Below are 17,555 nucleotides of genomic sequence, written 5' to 3'. Positions count from 1 at the left end.
TTTGTGTGCTAAACATTCCCATAGATCACTTTGGTATGAGTTGCGAGTTGCAAAAGAAAAAAAAGAAAAAATAGATATGCATCTCTTTCATTAATTACTGAAGATATAACTCAATGTATTGTGCAGCAGAGTTTATTGAGTTTGCTTAGGATGGATGCTAGATCCCCTTAGGCATTTAAAGATTGGTGATATGAGAAGATGTAATCAGGGTCAAGTCTAATTACAGTCTTGCCTTAGCTACTCTGTTTAATTGCCATTTTCAATTGAATAAAAGTTACAGATAATGCATTCCAGACGTGCATTATGAAACCAATGCACGGCTTCTCCCGAATCCGGTCCTTTGAATAGAATTATACTTGATCAGAAGTGTCTACATTGATTGTAATTTTGAAAAGCAGCGGAGTATTTTCAACTAAAATAATTTATTTTCTGTACACAGTGATGTATGGTACTTTACTGTGATGGGCTGTTGCTGAGACATCACTGGATATGAATATATAAGTGGATCCAGACTTTTGAGTAGCAAATAAACAGTTTTCATAAAATGGACATTTAAAAATTTCCACTGTGATTATGTGATCATCGTTCCATATTAGTCAGTGCGAGAACAACATTAACCTGCATGTTTGATTGTAATTGTGTTATTTAGCAGGATGTTTGTTTTCTGCATAAGCCCTTAGGCGAGTTAGGCTAGTATATTCAAGTGACAGAGGGCAGCAATATCTAGTTTATACTCTGGGCAACTCGAGTGCGTTTATATACTTTCGGTAGGGACAATGACGGGCGACAATAGAACTTACGTTACATCAGAACTTACAGACGTTCTGCAATTTCAGTCAAGCGACACTCTGTTGCTAGACTATGAACTGGCCATTATACTATACGGTCATGTAGACAGGTGTGGTAACTGCCACAAATTTGACCGATATCCAGTTCTTTTGATACTGAGCACCAGTGTGAAGCAGTGGCTACCATGTTTTCCCAAGTGCTAGAGCAATCGACCCTGTAGAGCAATTACCATCTGCTCTGTTCAGGAAAGCTAATGTAGAGACAGTAATTGCTCATGCTGGCAAAAATGGTGTCAGACTTAGGGATTCTGCGACTTTGAAAAAGCACTTTCCATCCCCCCATTATTATTATGTCAGGAAATCATTTTTGTTGTTTTTTTTCTCCCCTTTTTAAGAGAATAAAGTCATCCTCCTTTGTACTCTGCCTGGAAATACAGAATGTGATTTGAGAAATTGTGAATTCAACATAATTACCCTCCACTCACAGCACACACACACACACACAATCCCAAACGAAATACATAGATTAAACAGTCCTCGTGATAGACAAATACATCACAAAGAAGGAATACATTTTGAGAAGAAAATAATGATGTTTTTGTCTGTGTTACCGCCTAATGTAAGCGTGGGCCAAAAACGGTTAAAAGGTGTGCCAAAGGGACTGCACTCATGTACTTTGTGCTTTGAAAGCCACTCTGGGGGAGAGCCAAGTCAATGTACTGAAGCTTCAGATGCGATGGAACAGTGTATTTAACAGGCTGAGTCACAAGGCAGCCTCTCATCAGTGTGTCCTTATCGTCTACTCCCCAGGCCCAACAGTTTGGAGGTACTCGCTACGGACGCGGACTGCCCCACTGTTCTGCAGTTCTGCACGGCCTCGGAGAGCACCGATTGGCTGCAGTCCGTATCCACCAACATCAATGACCTGACAACGGAGAATGTAGGTCAAATCGGGCGATCACAAACCGTTTCATCTCTCATTAGTGCATGAAAGCACGTCTAAATGCCACATAAAATACTATATACTGTATATACTATACTTATACTGTCAGTGGTCCTCACACCTAATGCTGGAGAACTGCAGGGTGTGCTGGCTTTTGTTGTTACTCAGCACTTAATTGACCAAGAAAAACAGTAAATTACACAGTTAACTTGCCTCACCTGGCTTCTTGAGTCTGAATTGGTTGCCGATAGGTGACCAAAACCAGCACACCCTGTGGCTCTCCAGGACCAGGAGTGAGGACCACTGCTATATGTATATACTATATACTACATTGTGGTAAATGCTGTATACTATTGTACTGTTATAGTACAGTAGTAGTATCAGATAGAATATAACTACTATGCCATGTTGCATGAAGCTTTTTGTGTGCAAGTTGCTCTGCATAATATCATCTACTAAACACCTATGTGTAATAAGATAATCTCAGTTGTTATTTATGAAAATGTTTGTGTGACATTTTTTCAAAATTTTAATGAGTGGGAATTCTTCAAATGTCTGAGATGAATTTAAAAAGACCATTGAGCTACAGCACCAATTCAACATTTAGGCTTTATTGGTAATCCATTGAGTTCCGCATTAACACAGCCACACACAAATCATTTAGTTTCAATGCCACATCTGTGGAATTCATTCATTTTTTCTGTTAATCACCACAGCTATTGCTAGACGTTTGAGCTGCCAAGAGATTTATTCAATCCCTAAAATACATGTTAATGATATTCTGTGCAAATAATAATCCGTGGCAACATAATAATGCTGAAATGAATACACCACCAACATCTCTTTGTTTAGAAATAATGTATATATCCACATGTCATGAGCTTAATCAATAACAAATGATATTGTGTTCAGCGTTGGCTACAAAATCCTGGAAGACTTTTGACTGAACAATCTCTCTTTCCGAGGTGTGGTTTCAGAGCCAGATCCAGCCGACTTGTCCTTATAAAGATGCAAACATTCACCACTTTACAACCACGCAGCTGCCATTTCCTTAAAATTGCAATTACTTCACTTGCGTCATTTAATCACACGGGCACTGATTGCTAAATGTCCAATTAAGACATGATTCTGTGTGAGCGGAACTGAGACTTACTGTTGTGACCTACAACCTATAAATAGACATTGTGACACATCCACGCTGAGATGTATCCACACATCTCACTGCCTGGGCTGGGTTCACAAGCTCAAATTCATTCTATCTGACATCCTGTCATCAGCTTGGGAAAAGCTTTTTATTAATATGTTCACTCCAGTTCAGGTTCACAGCTCGAACTCATGTCAAGTGGGCATGTTTGTTTAAAGTGGAAGAGGTCAGTCAAGAATGGATTATTTCCCAGAGCCCCATTAAGGGAGAATTTGTGTTAAAATATGGTGATAAATTCCATGAATATCTTTAATAATAATTTAAATGAAGAGATTCAGCTTTTTGACCTCTTCCAAATTTAACTCAAGTTTGTCAGACAGCAGGTGTATGCATGCATAATGGTAGAATCCAAATCCTGGATAGATAATATTACAAATTTAATTGCCATTAAATGTTCGGCTTCATATCTTACTGAAATCATTCGCATGAATGAATAACTGTTTTGACAACTGTTCTGATCATTTTACAAAGAACCAAACGTCTGCCACAGTAACAAGGATTAATGTAGTAATTTAGTAACACCCAGTTTCAGCATCAGAAATTGCTAGTTCACTTTTTAAACTGAGTTATTGTATTGAAGTTGATAGGTTGTCTCTTACCTCATTAAGTTATTTCATGTGGCTAATGCAGTTCTACGAGCCAGTTAAAAATCAAAGGGGCATATACAAATGTAATAAGTACCAGTGGTGTACATCAGTTATGACTTGCAGTGTACAATTAGCCAAATAAAAGGATGTACAATAACTATTCTAGGCAAGAAATAACATTTATTTTTCTCTGGTTAGAGTTCCCCTTTAAATGTTAGTCACGTGAGAGAGAAGGATATTATGTTAGTTATGCAAATGGGAGGAAAATCACATATTACTGCTATGCATACAGTACAAGGAGAAGGATAATATGTTAATCATGTACACACAAGGAGAGTGATTACTTCAGGAAGTTACACAATTCTGTTCATTTGGAATGCACGGCTCCCTCTCCCATCACCGTCTCATTTTTTTTTACTTTGCCGTGAAAAGTTTCCTTTAATTATTTATTTTTATTGTTAACAACTGCATTTCACGAACTCACACAGTTGAGAACATGTGGTATTTTAAGAGTATATTAACAATGTAGGTTCTGTGGCAGCGGTTTAACTTGGCAAAACAAGTGATGAGATAAAGACCCAGGTGCCCAAACGTGGGAATTATACACTTGTTCATGGTTTGGGGGCTGACAGAGCCTTCTGTTGCTATATGTACCCACTAAACGTTCGCATACTGGCGGTGGGTGGCTAACCAGCCCAAATGGAATGTAATAAACTCCCCTTTGATGTGAAACAGATGGTAAAGGCTGTCAGTGTGCCTATTTAATGCCAAACTGCCATTTCGCAATCCAGAGGTAGTATTACCCAGATCTTTTCTGAAACTTCCTATAATTGGGTCTGCTTCTCAATTCGCTGTCAGAAGAACCCTGCTACATCACCTTACCTGGATTTATCTACTGTACTGTGTGCCAGCAAGTCTTATGTCTCACCTTCTGTAATTGCTCTTTTCTCTTCTCGCAGATAAAAAAGACAAACAAATTCAGCTCTCCTGAAGATCAGGTATGAGTGCAGGACTGAAGTAAACATTCAACAGAAACTTGTAACATAATATAATATAATATACAACTTAACAACAACATCATAGTTGGCACAGAAATAGGCTGTGAGCATTTTAAAATGTATTCCGTGTTTCCCATAATGTCTTTCAGCGATTCTAGGACTGTATATTCAAGCTTACAGTGTATATTTAAATGCTAATCTAAGGGATTGTTTACAAATCATTTCTTTGGTACTCATTTTGCATGGCAAAGACATATTGTGTTTGTGTAACTCCCTAACAGAGACTGGTTTGAGATATTGCTTTTTAAAAAATGGGGCCGCATTAGCTCAGGAGGAGGAGCAGTCGTCAGGCAGTCGGAGGGTTGCCAGTTCACTCCCCCGCCCTGTGTGTGTCGTAGTGTCCCCAAACAGGACACCTAACCCCCAATTGCTCACAATGAACTGGCTCAAGTTACCCTTGTTGTGTGAGTGTGTGTGGGAATGGGTGAATTGTAAAGCGCTACATCAGGGGTGCACATCAAGGATCCAACCATTTCAGGATTTTGAGGCAACTTCTGCTCATAATTATTGAATTAGCTCAATCATACTGCATCTTGGTCATTTGTATCAGCAGCAGCTACAGTCACAGACTGCAGGTGTATCCTAAAGATTTCACTGTGATCCAGTACAGGAGTGAACCAGTGTAATCTATAGAGCTGTCATGAAACAAAACTTGAAGAAATTGGTTGGAACAAAAACCAACACGTAGAACGGCCCTCCAGGACCAGAGTTATGCACCCCTGTGCTGTGTAAATGCAGTCAATTTACCATTTACCAGAAAAGAAAAAAGGGACTGATTCTGAATATCTTTCTCCATAGATAGTCCACATGGGCTGGGTCTGTGAAAACCTATTGGCTAAAGACTCCACACACGTCTACACCTCCAAATTTCTGGTGTTGAAAGGATCTTCTCTCTGCGTTTTCAACCGCCCCCCAGTAAGACCCCCCTCACAATCACATGATCATTTTCATATTACATTTGACATTGAATTGAATTGCTTCTGTTGCAGAGATCATAGTCAAATGGACATTCTGTGATGTTAAAGATCATAAATGTTTTCTCACAAATGTCATAAATGTTTTCTCAAATATAAACATTCAGTATCTATACAATTTTGAAAAATTAATGTTTGGAAATCTCAAACTTGTTCTTTGCTGCTGACACACTACAAAATGAGCATCTAAGTCCAAATATATACAGTAATATACTGTATGTTATATAAAAAATATAGGATGCCTAAAACTTTTTACAGAACTATACACACATACATATGTATTATGTAAATAAATAGGACAACAGTTTAGGAAGTCAGATGGCCAGAGGCAGCTTAGAGGTGTCCAATGGCCTTCGGCAAATAATTCAGGGCCAGCACAAGAGGCTGGATTGTGCTAGACACTACCTGGACTTGTGTTCCACAACCATTTTCCTAGCCAGCTACTGCGAATATAATTGTTATTAAGAATTGAATTTGTCAATGAAAGCAGGAAATTATATAGTTTATAATGAATTCAATTATTATGTATTGGGTCTGAATTGCTGAGTTTCTGGCAGCAACAAAAACCAGCAGACTAAATGCCTCTCCAGGATCAGGGTGGAAGACAAAATTACAGTGAGCTCAATAATGTCTGGGACGAAGACATTTTTTATTTATTTCACTTGTGAAAGTGCAGATTCTCAACTTTCCTTAAAGGGTATTTTTTATATATTTTGTTTTCACCATGTAGAAATTATAGCACTTTTTATAAATAGTCCTCCTACATCCACCCACCATAATGTTTCAGACAATTGGCTTCACAGGTGTTTCTGTTTAGTCAGGTGTGTTCCAGTGTTAGTACAGGTATAAGAGAGATTTCTGTATCTAATCTTGATTCAAGGCTTTTGGTTGTCTTTGGAGTCTGTAATTGGTGTTTGTGAACATGAGAACCAGAGTTGTGCTAATGGAAGTCAAGGAAGCCATTATGAGGCAGCCCAAACCTTAGGCTTACCAAAACAGTTTGGAACATCATTAAAAAGAACGAGAGCACTGCTGAGCTCAGTAGTCACAAAGGACCTGGTAGGCCAAGAAAGACCTTTACAGTTCATGACCGAAGAATTCTCACCGTAATGAAGAAAAACCCTCACCTGTCTGACAGATCGCAAACACTCAGGAGACAGTCGTGGATGTCTCAGTGACTACTGCCTGCAGAAGACTTCACAAACAAAACTACAGAGTATAAACTGCAAGATGCAAGCGACTAGTTAACCACAAAAACAGTATGGACAGGTTACAGTTTACTAAGAAGTGCCTAAAAGAGCCTGCAGAGTTCTAGAAAAAGGTATTGTAGACAGATGAGAGTGTGATTCTCTTATATCTGAGTGAAGGCAAGAGCAAAGTGTGGAGGCTAAAGGAACTGCTCAAAGCACACTCCCCCAACTGTAAAACATTGTGCAAAGTAAAAAAAAAGAGTTTTTCAAAGCTAAAAACTGGAAAATTCTTGACTGGCCTAGTCATTCACCCAATCTGAATCCAATTGAACATGCGTTTCATATGCTGAAAATAAAACTTAACGCACCTAGCCCCAAAGACAAGGAGGAGCCTGAAGATAGCTGCAGGACAGGCCAGGCAGAAAAGATACTCAGCACCTGGTGATGTCTATGGGTCATAGACTTCATGCAGTCATAGTTTTAAAGTGCCAAACATGGCTACACTCCATTACATGACATTGACACGTTCCAAAAATTATTGTGCCCTGAAATGGGTCAATATAAAAAGTGGTGTAATTTCTATATGGTGAAGTGACGTTGTTGAGTACAGAGCCAGAACAAATATGGCCATTAACATGCTTCCTGGATATAAGCTCAATGGCCTGATTCCAGAATTAACCATTCTATTACCCTTTTGCAGATAGTAAAAGCATCATTTTTTTCCTGGGTTCATGATCCCACTGATTTCTCCATGACATTAGTACGTTCAGAAAGAAAAAAAAAAAACATCAGATGGCCCCCTCCTCTCCACACTGATATGTAACAGCCATTTCGTGCAACAAATCTGCAAATAGTGCAACATTGACCGTGTCTGGTTGTTGGAAAAAATATGTTGAGCAGGTGTTAGAACCCTATCAAAAGTACTTTTAGAGATAAATACTGCAATACACCTTCAAGACAAAAGGGCTCTTTTGTCTATGGTATGCGGCTTTTTGAATTGCAATGTGTTCGCCAGAGTCAAGCAAACTACGTATTATAAATTCTGTTCTGCCTGTCTTGAATGTTTTCTAGTTCAGCTCTTCAGAGAAAGTGCTGTGAGCCACAAAATTTTTACTGACATTTATCTTTGCAATTACATGAACAGAATTAATCAGTCTTAGATTCTTAGAAACGCATGTGTCTCCGGGCCCTAAAAGTAAAATAAAGGATTCCATAAATTAATTAGTCTCGTTAATTTTTTCTTGTGTTCACATGACTATGAGGCTTGAATTGTTAAAGGATATTTAAAGGTGCAATAGGTTTCAGATTCCTAACGGTCAAGAGAGGAATTACAGCAACAAACACCCTCAAACCACAACACTGTTTATCCCTCCCCCTTCTCTGTTAATGTGCTGATGTTGAAACCCAATTGGCTGTGGCAATTAGAACCAATTTTCAACCAATGAGCTTGACTTATTGTACAGCTGTACAGAGTGTTAGTGTGTCTACTGTATATTTTGAAACCCGAATTCAAGGACTATAAACACAGGCAGAGCGAACATGTCAGTGAGCCTTTTTCAATGATAGGAAGGGATTTACAAGGGTCTTGTAACAATGTTTTAACACAAAAATCTTACCTTTTGCACCTGTAATGGTTCTTGAAGCTGTTCCAGTAACACAAAATGCACGGCAGTGATCAATACATACGGAACTGATTATAGATTATGATCAAGTCAAGCTGAAATGAATCAGTGAGACATGATTTGAAAGTGACACAGGAAGTAACTGATAGGCATGTCTGGTGCTTGTCTGTCCAGGAAAGCATGCGACATGGGTAGACTGAATATAGTTTTTCTTTTTGTACTACTTTTCACTATTTTTATTGCTGCTTCATCTATCTATTTTGCCGTATTGCAGTAAGCAATTGCTTTCATTGGCAGATCCGATTGCTGCAGCATCAATTTCTGAGAGCATGTGGCGGCTCCTTTTTTCACTTTGCTCGCAGTCGATCAGCCGAGCAGGACTGTCACGGTGTAGGAGAATATCTCAAACACAGTGCGTGCGGGCAGACTGCAGGCTCCCAATCAGCTACAGGACTTGCTTTTGGATGGTGAAACAAGTACAATACTGCCAATTGAAGCGCCGTCCCTCCGGAGTGCTACAGCCAATCATGCGCTGCCCAACAGGGCTGCCGTCCACAGCGTTGATGGCACTGGTCTGACACAGGACCCTGGGGCACATGCACACTCTAGAATCGGTTTTCTTTGCAGGAGCCACACAGTAACCCAGTGCTAGCATATTGTAATTGGGGGGGGAATGACAATGAATGTGAGTTAGTATGGGGACATGGTACCAGTACACTTCAGCACCCAGTTGCAGAGCATACGAGGGTGGGGGGTGAGGGCAACCACACCAGGCCTGCCATGCTGTAAAATCCAGCTATGACCAGCTTGAAATGACTAGCTACCAAGGCACACACCTGGGAGCGGCCCAGGAGGGCTCACTCTGATTGTTGCTTGTGTCCGTGGCGCCATTTTGTTTTTGCTATCAAATGGCATTGTAACTTTAGCTAGTTGGAATGGCACCAGGAGCACAGAAAATCCTTGCCAATCCATGTTGTAAGCCGTGTGCTTGGTTTGCCAATCCCTACACTCAGTTTTGCAAACCATGCATTTGGTTTGCCTTTGAAAAACTGAGGATACGGATTGGCAAACTGAGCACACTGCAGGTGGTCTCACTGAGATCAATATCTCTTTTTCAAGAGAGACCTGTTACAACAAAAACAGACAGACATGTTCAACAGACAAAGATATATCTCAAACACGCAGTACCCATAACATCAAGCACAGACAGACAAAGTCAAGAAAATCAAATAAAACATAAAAAGCATCACTAAGAAAATAAAAAGTCAGAAATTGTAGATTTAAAATCATTTAATTAAATGAGTGTGTCGAATTTCTGAGACTGTTGCCGGTCATTCAGTTTACAGTAGATGGTGCATAAAACCTAAATCCTGATTCTTTGCAAGGAATATTTAAGATGATGTTACTTTGAAACCTAGTGTTATAAATACTATGTTTAAAATAGATTAGGGATAAAAGACAATAAGATAATGTGGCCTTATAGGGCCAACCAACTTTTTCATATAAAACACAGTGGTGAGTTCGATATTTATCATTTGTGATAAAACGTAAAGCATTGTGGTAGAATGCATCTAATGCCTTAAGGGTGGTCTGGGGGGCATAGCAGTAAACAGTATCTCCATAGTCCAGCACAGGGAGAATTGTTGTTTTTAACAACCAATGAAAAACAAGCCTGGTTTCTATACAGAAAACCAATTTTTACATAGAATTTATGGATTAAGTGTTCCACATGGGTTTTAAAAGAAAATTTGCTGTCCAGCCAGATTCCCAAATGCTTATAAGAGTCAACGATTTCAATTTGTCTACCATTTATTGTCTGAATGTGTAAAGTAGGAGAAATTGACCATGACCTGGAAAAAAGCATGAATTTTGTCTTGTCTGAAGGTTATGTTTTAAAAGGGAGACGTGAAAGAAATCAAAAGCAGACTCTAAAGCCATGGTGGCCTGATCTAGTGTGGGACCAGCAGAGTAAATAATTGTGTCATCTGTATAAAAGTGGACATTACAGTGGCCTGTAGGGCTGATAATGCTGATAATTATATGAAGTGTGAATAAGAGAGGACCCAAGATAGACCCTTGTGGGACACCTTTACAGATATCATGGAAGCCTGATTTAAGATCAGCTTGCGGTTTCCCTGCGTCAGATGCATAGTCCTCTGACACTTTGCAGAAGGCGGAGTACATACAGGAAGCTGTTCATAATTCCTTAGATGTAAACAGATGAGGAAATTCAAATAAATGCACATTAAATTTGTATTTTGTTTGTTTCTGTACCCAGGTCAGCACATCGGACTGGGAACAGGCGGAGTCCATCCACAACCTCTGTGAGGTTCTGTTTAAAGCCCATAAGGTGGGAGCGCTTTTACACTTGGCTAAATTGTGTCTTATCCTATTTATCATTGTCATTTTATTTGTCTATCTGATTATCTTCATTTCCTCCATTTTGAATCAGAATTTGTACTGTCATTGCTTTGTTACCCACACCTCTGCCAGGAGCAATATGGCCTAAACAAAATGACCTCTCCTGATGCATTTGTCTGTGAGCCAGAATAGGCCATTCAGCCCATCCAAGTCTGTCATTTACCAAGAGACTAAAAACATAACAAATTCCGAAGCTCTTTATGAAGACTGCATATTGTTTGCAAAGCAGTTATGATACAGTATATTGCATATTCCATAGTATTTCATAAGCTAGAAACCCAACTGAAGAAATCTGAGTTAAATTAACTAATGCTTCGTCTTTCCAGTTTTTCGCAATAAGCTTTTAAAGTTATTTTCATTTAGTTTTTTTTCGTTTTTTTTAATATAGATGCAGTTGATTGAAATTTCCATGTTGGCTGCGTTAGATTAGTAAATGACCAGGAGTACATTAAGATGATCAACACTGACTGTGTTACAGTGGTAAATAGCAAATTGTCCTGTTAAAACAGATACTTGTTTGAGGATTGTTCTACTCTGACTTTGTAGTGGAAGCCCTCACATTCCTGGGCCAAGGTCACAGGAATATCAGGAAAGTAATTTAGTGGATGGAATTGTCTAGAAGGTTTGATCTACCAGTATGTTGCATCCCCAACTTCTCTTTGCCTTCAGACTTCACCTCCCTCTCAGTCATTACCTCCTTGTTTAAAGTTACATTTTACTTGATATAATAAGCATAGGTTTCAGCTTTGCAGAAGACACTTCTAAGCTACCTCGCCTCACTTAGTGAAATGTCAAATCTCACAAGCATACAATTTATAAGCGCAGGTTTGTCTGCCCCCAAACCTACACGTAGGTTTATCTTTGATTTAAAAATAAACTGAATTCTTTTTTCATCACAGATACAGTTCAGTGAGTTAAGTTTGGTCATCACTGAACGTGAACCAAAATGTGTTTATGTACCGTATGGAAAACATCTTGCTAATAATATATCCTTAAGTGCCCTATATCCAAGTGATTTGTTTGTGAATCAGTTAAGGACAGATCTCAGCACAAACAGGACTGTGAGGCAAAATAACTCTAAATAATTCCCAACTTAAAAACTGATTCATCAAAAAATATAAATACATTTTGAAGAGCTGCCTTTCTGGCTGGAATTAAAGCATACCTTATTAATTGAAGCCGAGAGATACAGCCACCTGGGAAGTGTTTTAAAAGGCAAAGGTTTGGCTCAACCTTTATAGTGATGAGGGAGTAAGATTAGCGTTTCATCCTGTTAAGAATTTTGGTAGGAAGAAAACTGATTCATCAATTTGGGAGTAAGATAAGCATTTCATCCTTTTAAGAATTTTGGCATATATTCAACCAACATTGTGGGGATATCATAGATACAAACCTTGAGCAGAGTTTCCCTGTGAATAAGGTGTTTTCCTTTGAATTCCAAAGCATTTTTAAAAGCTTTCGATTTAACGGCTTGTATGTATGTTAGATGTTGGCCAGATTACTCTAAGCAATAAAAACGGCCCTTGCTTGGTACAGCATACAGTATATCCACATTAAAAGGTATTTGCTTAATCAAATCTGTGTAAGCAATGATAGTGACAAAGAAAGGACAAAGTTTTCCACTGAAAAACTGAACATGCGGATTGCATTCTATGGTTTAATGACAGAGGTGTATGATATTTAACTTTCCCTCGTAAAAGGTAAAGCTGGGTGTTTTGTCACAGAAAATATTGGCAAAAGCTGTGGACCAGTCATGGGAAAGTTGTTGAAAACTGAAAAAAATATCGTAAATCCACTTATTAAAAACATTCATTTAAGAAATTAATGAATGGATCTCATGCATGGCAGAGGAAAACGATTGAATTAGCATGTGCAACAGTAACAAGTGCTTGAAGTTTCAAAACAATCAGCAGGCTGTTGCCGTTAGCAACAAATTCAAGTAAAATGCATTGATAGGCTGATCAGTTTAGTCCATCCCAGAAAGAAATATCATGCTTGTGCCTTTGACAGAACATTGCTGGAAATTGAGCATGCTCAAATTGCATTACTGAACTAAAAACACTGGGTTACTGTGCATCTATTTTTTGTTATTTAATGTTTTGTTACAACAAACTGTCTTTAATGGTGCACCTCCAGTATTATCACATAACGGGAGAATATTGTATTGTTGTACTCAAGGTATTCTAGCTGCCAACCGTGGTATGCTCGTTCGTAAGTTGATGTATTCTTCAAGGGTTCCGAATATATCTGTATGGTCATGCTAGGACTCGGAACCGTACTGTCCTCTAGGGTCCGTCCTCTTCACACTTGTTCCTGTGTTTGATCTGCACTTCGTTGTACATCGCTCTGGATAAGAGCGTCTGCTAAATGTGTAATGTAATGTAATGAGAAGGAGCACTCGGCATCAACATTGTAAGCATCTGATTGAAGCTACTGAAAACAATGGGAATCTCGATTGCTATATATTTTTAGGATCTGTATACATTGACGCTCTTTGTTCTAGAATTTGACAATATGGTCAAAACAAGAAAAGTCATGGAAATGCCATAAAATGGCAAACAAATATCCAACCATATGGGTCACCAAATGTGGTATTCATCTAAATAAGCATGCTATTTCCATTTCATTTTTAGTCTTCAAAGTATTAATTTCAACATAAAGTACATTTTCATATGGTCCACTGTTCTCCATGGAAACAATCAATGGAAATAATGCATTGACCCATAGGTGTATTTATTACAATTGCCCTATTTATTCAATTTTTGGTGCAAGTAAAAGCTGTATTGATATAAGTAGATACAAAGTGTGCGTCAAGCCCAGATTTTCAGAATTCAATAGAACACACGCTGTGACTCCACCGCAAGCTATAATATCCCCACTTACTTAGATTTCTGAAGGCAAAAGGCCTTTGTACAAGATGCTTTGGAACTACTTGCATTTTCCTGCTTTAAATCATAAACCTCTCGATCCCCCTAGAAGAAACTTTTTAGTCTATTTTCCATACACTAAATGCCAAAATTAAATGCTGATTGTGTTTAAGTGTGTGCTTGGGTCTGTTGTTTTTTTACAAGCTTAATTTCCATTTGGGGATTTAGGCGATCGAGATTTGGAATCTAAACCACTTTAAATGTATACACTGCCAACTATTTTATAATTAAAGTCAACTATGCCTTGAAGCACTGAATAATTGGCTTTTATACACAAAAAGAGCAACGCAATGGGAACTTAGGGAATGTACATATTTACCATCTGTGGGCGTGGGTCCGCTGGTGTAGCAGACACTGGCCCATATTGACTCTTCTTTCCCCGAAGCTGTGGGTAGCGGAAGACTGCTGGACGCAGGCCAAGCTTTTCCGGGGGCAGCAGCAGGAAGCCGAGCTTCGGGACGGCCGGGCGCTGTGCTTCAGCGTGCTCCTGGGGCACGGACATGCCCACAACTACAGCGTGGAGCTGGGCAGCGACCTCAACCTCTGGGAGAAGGCCTTCCAGACCGCCATCTGTTTGGATGTGCAAAGAGTGGGGGTAAGACAGGAGGGTTCTTTGTATTGTTATGGAGGAGGCAGCTATCTCTTCATTCACACATAGTAGCCTGGATTCCTTCAACATTTGTTGTTACTGTAACTTATGCCAAAAAGTTGATCAGTATATTTCCCTTTGATTGTATTCAGTCACCATTTGTCCATAACTTTCAGTAAGAGTACATTCTTGGCAGTTTTGTGCTTTCACACCTCACGTAAACTCACCGTGTTCTGAACACCAAGTTAGCTCACCGTGTTCCGATCATTGCAAGTTTAAAGACAAATAACAGACAAATGACTTCCAGATCAGCCTTTGCTTGTGCGTGTAAAGGATAATTACTTCTGTTTTCATAAAAACTTTCATAAAAACTGGATTATGCGATCCATTTCAGCATAAAGTCACATGGTAATAGTGCTCTACTGTGATATTGTTGTGGGGAAGCTGGTGCTAACGAGAGACTATGAATCAGGCAGGCTTATCCGGCGGTGTTCGGACCATCATGAGCTAACACAGTCTTCCAAACACAGGGACATAGTGCAGCTATAATTATTGGTCTGATTGACATGAATCAAAGTGATTTAGTCAATACGCAACTATATTCATAAACCACAGTCCTCAGGGGAAAAACTACCATTGAACGAACATTAACTTCTGGTGGAAGCGGACACTTCCCTGTATTCTATTAAGAACATGAGTTTATGCCGAAAATGTTATCCGGACGCATTAGAGGAAATGTAGGCTGTGAATTGTGCATGAAGTGAATATTGTAAACGGAAGGAAAGCATACAAAGCTCCGTTTTATCTGACAAACCGGAGCAATGCGCTGCGCTCGCGGGTGTCCGTGGAACAAAGAGGAGCTCTAGTGCCTTCTAGAAATATGGGCTGACAATTACATAAGGGAGCAGTCGGAGAAACCCCATTTAAATAGATACATTTATGACACTTAGTCAGAAGCTAGAGGGGATTCGATAGAGCCGGCCAATTATGCCAGCTCCTTCTTGGCTTTTAGCACATATGACGACCGATAAACTGAGGGCATTTACCAGACTGATTGTCTTTGGAACAGATCCAGAGACGGATTGTGAATCAAGACATCAGAGCTTGCCTTTGTCTTCGCAATGTAACCCATTCTGGCCCTTCTCCTCTGAGCTCTCTCATTAACAGTAGGTTTTTGCCCGCAGATCTGCTGCTCACTGGATCAGCAGTTTCTGAGATAGTCAAACCACCCTGTCTGGCACCAACAATCATCATCATCAAATCATCAAACATCAAAGTTACTTAGATCACATTTCTTCCCCATTCTGACATTTGGTCTGAAAAACAGCTGAAAATGCTTTTATGCATTCATTTGCTGCCGCATGATTGGCTGATTAAATATTTTCATTAACAAGCTGGTGTACAGGTCTACCTAATAAAGTGGTCGCTGAATGTATGTAATGTATGGATTTCTTAGGAGCAGTGCGTAGCCTACTTCCTATAATGCTTTTTCATCCATTTATATCTGTCCAACAGCAGCCTTTTGCTGCAGTGTGATTTATTTTCCTTGTAGACGACCTGTTATAGGACAAACTAAATAACTTTAAAAACAGGGAGACATTTTTCATTTTCAGCAGAAATATATCACCCTCCGGTGAAACATCTCGTAATCTGTTGATAGGCAATGCAGAGTGTTAATTTCCCCTTGTTGTTATTAAAGGACTATATGAGATTAAACCAAGCATCTTGCTGGGAGAGTTGCATCAAATTATATGATGCACTCCGGGTCAGTTAATTGCAATAGGGAATTTAATGAAGTGCTCTGCTATTTTGTTAAGACTGTAGGAAGTAAGGCACGGTTCCAACATTTCTTGAAAGTTGCCAAAGTTTATAACCAAGAGTGCAAAGAGAAAGTCATGTGATCAGCGACAGAAGGAAAACGCTTGCCTAGTAACTGACCAAGAACTATACTTGCTCATCTTTATGTACATCTCATAATTTTTTTGTCAGCATAATGAGATTGAGCAACTTGACATGGACATGAAGTAGAGCACAGGTTTTTGAGTCAGTACAAGTCTCCTCCTTTCTTCTATTGTTCCAAACATTTCTCAAGCCCTCACCAGAGAGCTAAATCCTAAGAGACTCTACACTTGTTAGCAAAACTGGAGACAGCAGAGGGAGTCCTCAAAGTGATGCACCATGGGATACCTTTTGCCAGAGGGAGGCCAGACTCTGTTTGATTCTAAATAAATCATGAGTCCCTATCTCCTTGTGAAATCCCAGTGCTTCAAGCATGCACGTTGTGTGTCCTGGAGTCAGATATGAAAATGTACTTTGGTGTGCATGAAATATTACTTTTTATAAGCAAATCTGATCAATTATAAGGTACAAAGATTCTTCCTTGGGGGAATGTCCTTTTTTGCAGCATTGATGGAAGAAAACTAATTGTTACATCAAAAATATGTCTCCATAGCCTGAGGCTTTTGCCTGACTTCATACCTTGTTATGTATAATTCCTTTTTTTAATAAAACACTGGTTAGTGTCAGAGAGGTACTTTATAAGTAGCTATTGTGTTACTCTCCAAGAGTATTTTTTAAATGAAAACCTTTGTCATTAATTGAAACAACTGAAACAAGAATTGAAATGTTCAACAATGTGTGTAATACAGTACATGGCAATCAAAATATGTCATTATATTACGATAATATAGACTGTATAATTCACCTTGTAACGTGTCAAATATTGCAACTTTTCAGCAGAATTTCTTGATAGGTTAGTAGTGAACAGCTGTTGGCTAATAATCCAGTGCAGCGAGGTAGATAGATAACTGGTACTTGTTATCAACATCTACCTTGGTTGAAATACAGTTGGTTTATTATTAGTTGTTAATATATGTTTGCTAACATATTTTCATTGAGATATTATTAGCTATCAGTTACCAATTATCAGTTAGAGAGCTGATATCCCTCTTGTCTAACCTAAACTTTTTTTTTTCACACTTATGATGACTGTATTTTTTGTTTAGAACAGCACTTCTTGTGTATTTTACCAGTTATGGATGTGATGCTTTAACTTGTGGAAGAACCTATGCACTTGTAAGTCGCTTTGGATGAAAAGCGTCTGCCAAATGACTAAAATGTAAATGTAAATGTAAATGACAAGGTTTCTGTTTTGCTGGCTAACTGTAGCTAACAGTTCTCTTTCAGTCTATGCTAAAATCACCACAGATCTTCCTTTTTTTCTAAACCTGCTATTGAATACTACATTTGATA

The 17,555-nt window shown here is 38.9% G+C and overlaps 1 protein-coding gene across 1 annotated transcript in view; it reads left to right on the top strand.

The window, feature by feature from the left end:
- Window positions 1-17,555, top strand: part of sntg2 (syntrophin, gamma 2) — a 77,092-nt gene that overhangs the window by 43,354 nt on the left and 16,183 nt on the right. Inside the window, exons 10-14 of the mRNA XM_061244375.1 lie at window positions 1,599-1,728; window positions 4,482-4,520; window positions 5,379-5,495; window positions 10,645-10,716; window positions 14,100-14,309. Coding sequence (XP_061100359.1) covers window positions 1,599-1,728; window positions 4,482-4,520; window positions 5,379-5,495; window positions 10,645-10,716; window positions 14,100-14,309 — 568 coding nt within the window. The remainder of the gene's footprint in view (window positions 1-1,598; window positions 1,729-4,481; window positions 4,521-5,378; window positions 5,496-10,644; window positions 10,717-14,099; window positions 14,310-17,555) is intronic.

The sequence above is a fragment of the Conger conger genome, chromosome 1, assembly GCF_963514075.1.
Source record: "Conger conger chromosome 1, fConCon1.1, whole genome shotgun sequence".
Classification (NCBI taxonomy): Eukaryota; Metazoa; Chordata; class Actinopteri; order Anguilliformes; family Congridae; genus Conger; species Conger conger.
The sequence above is the reverse complement of the archived record's forward strand: the minus strand, read 5'-3'. Positions and strand labels throughout refer to the sequence as shown.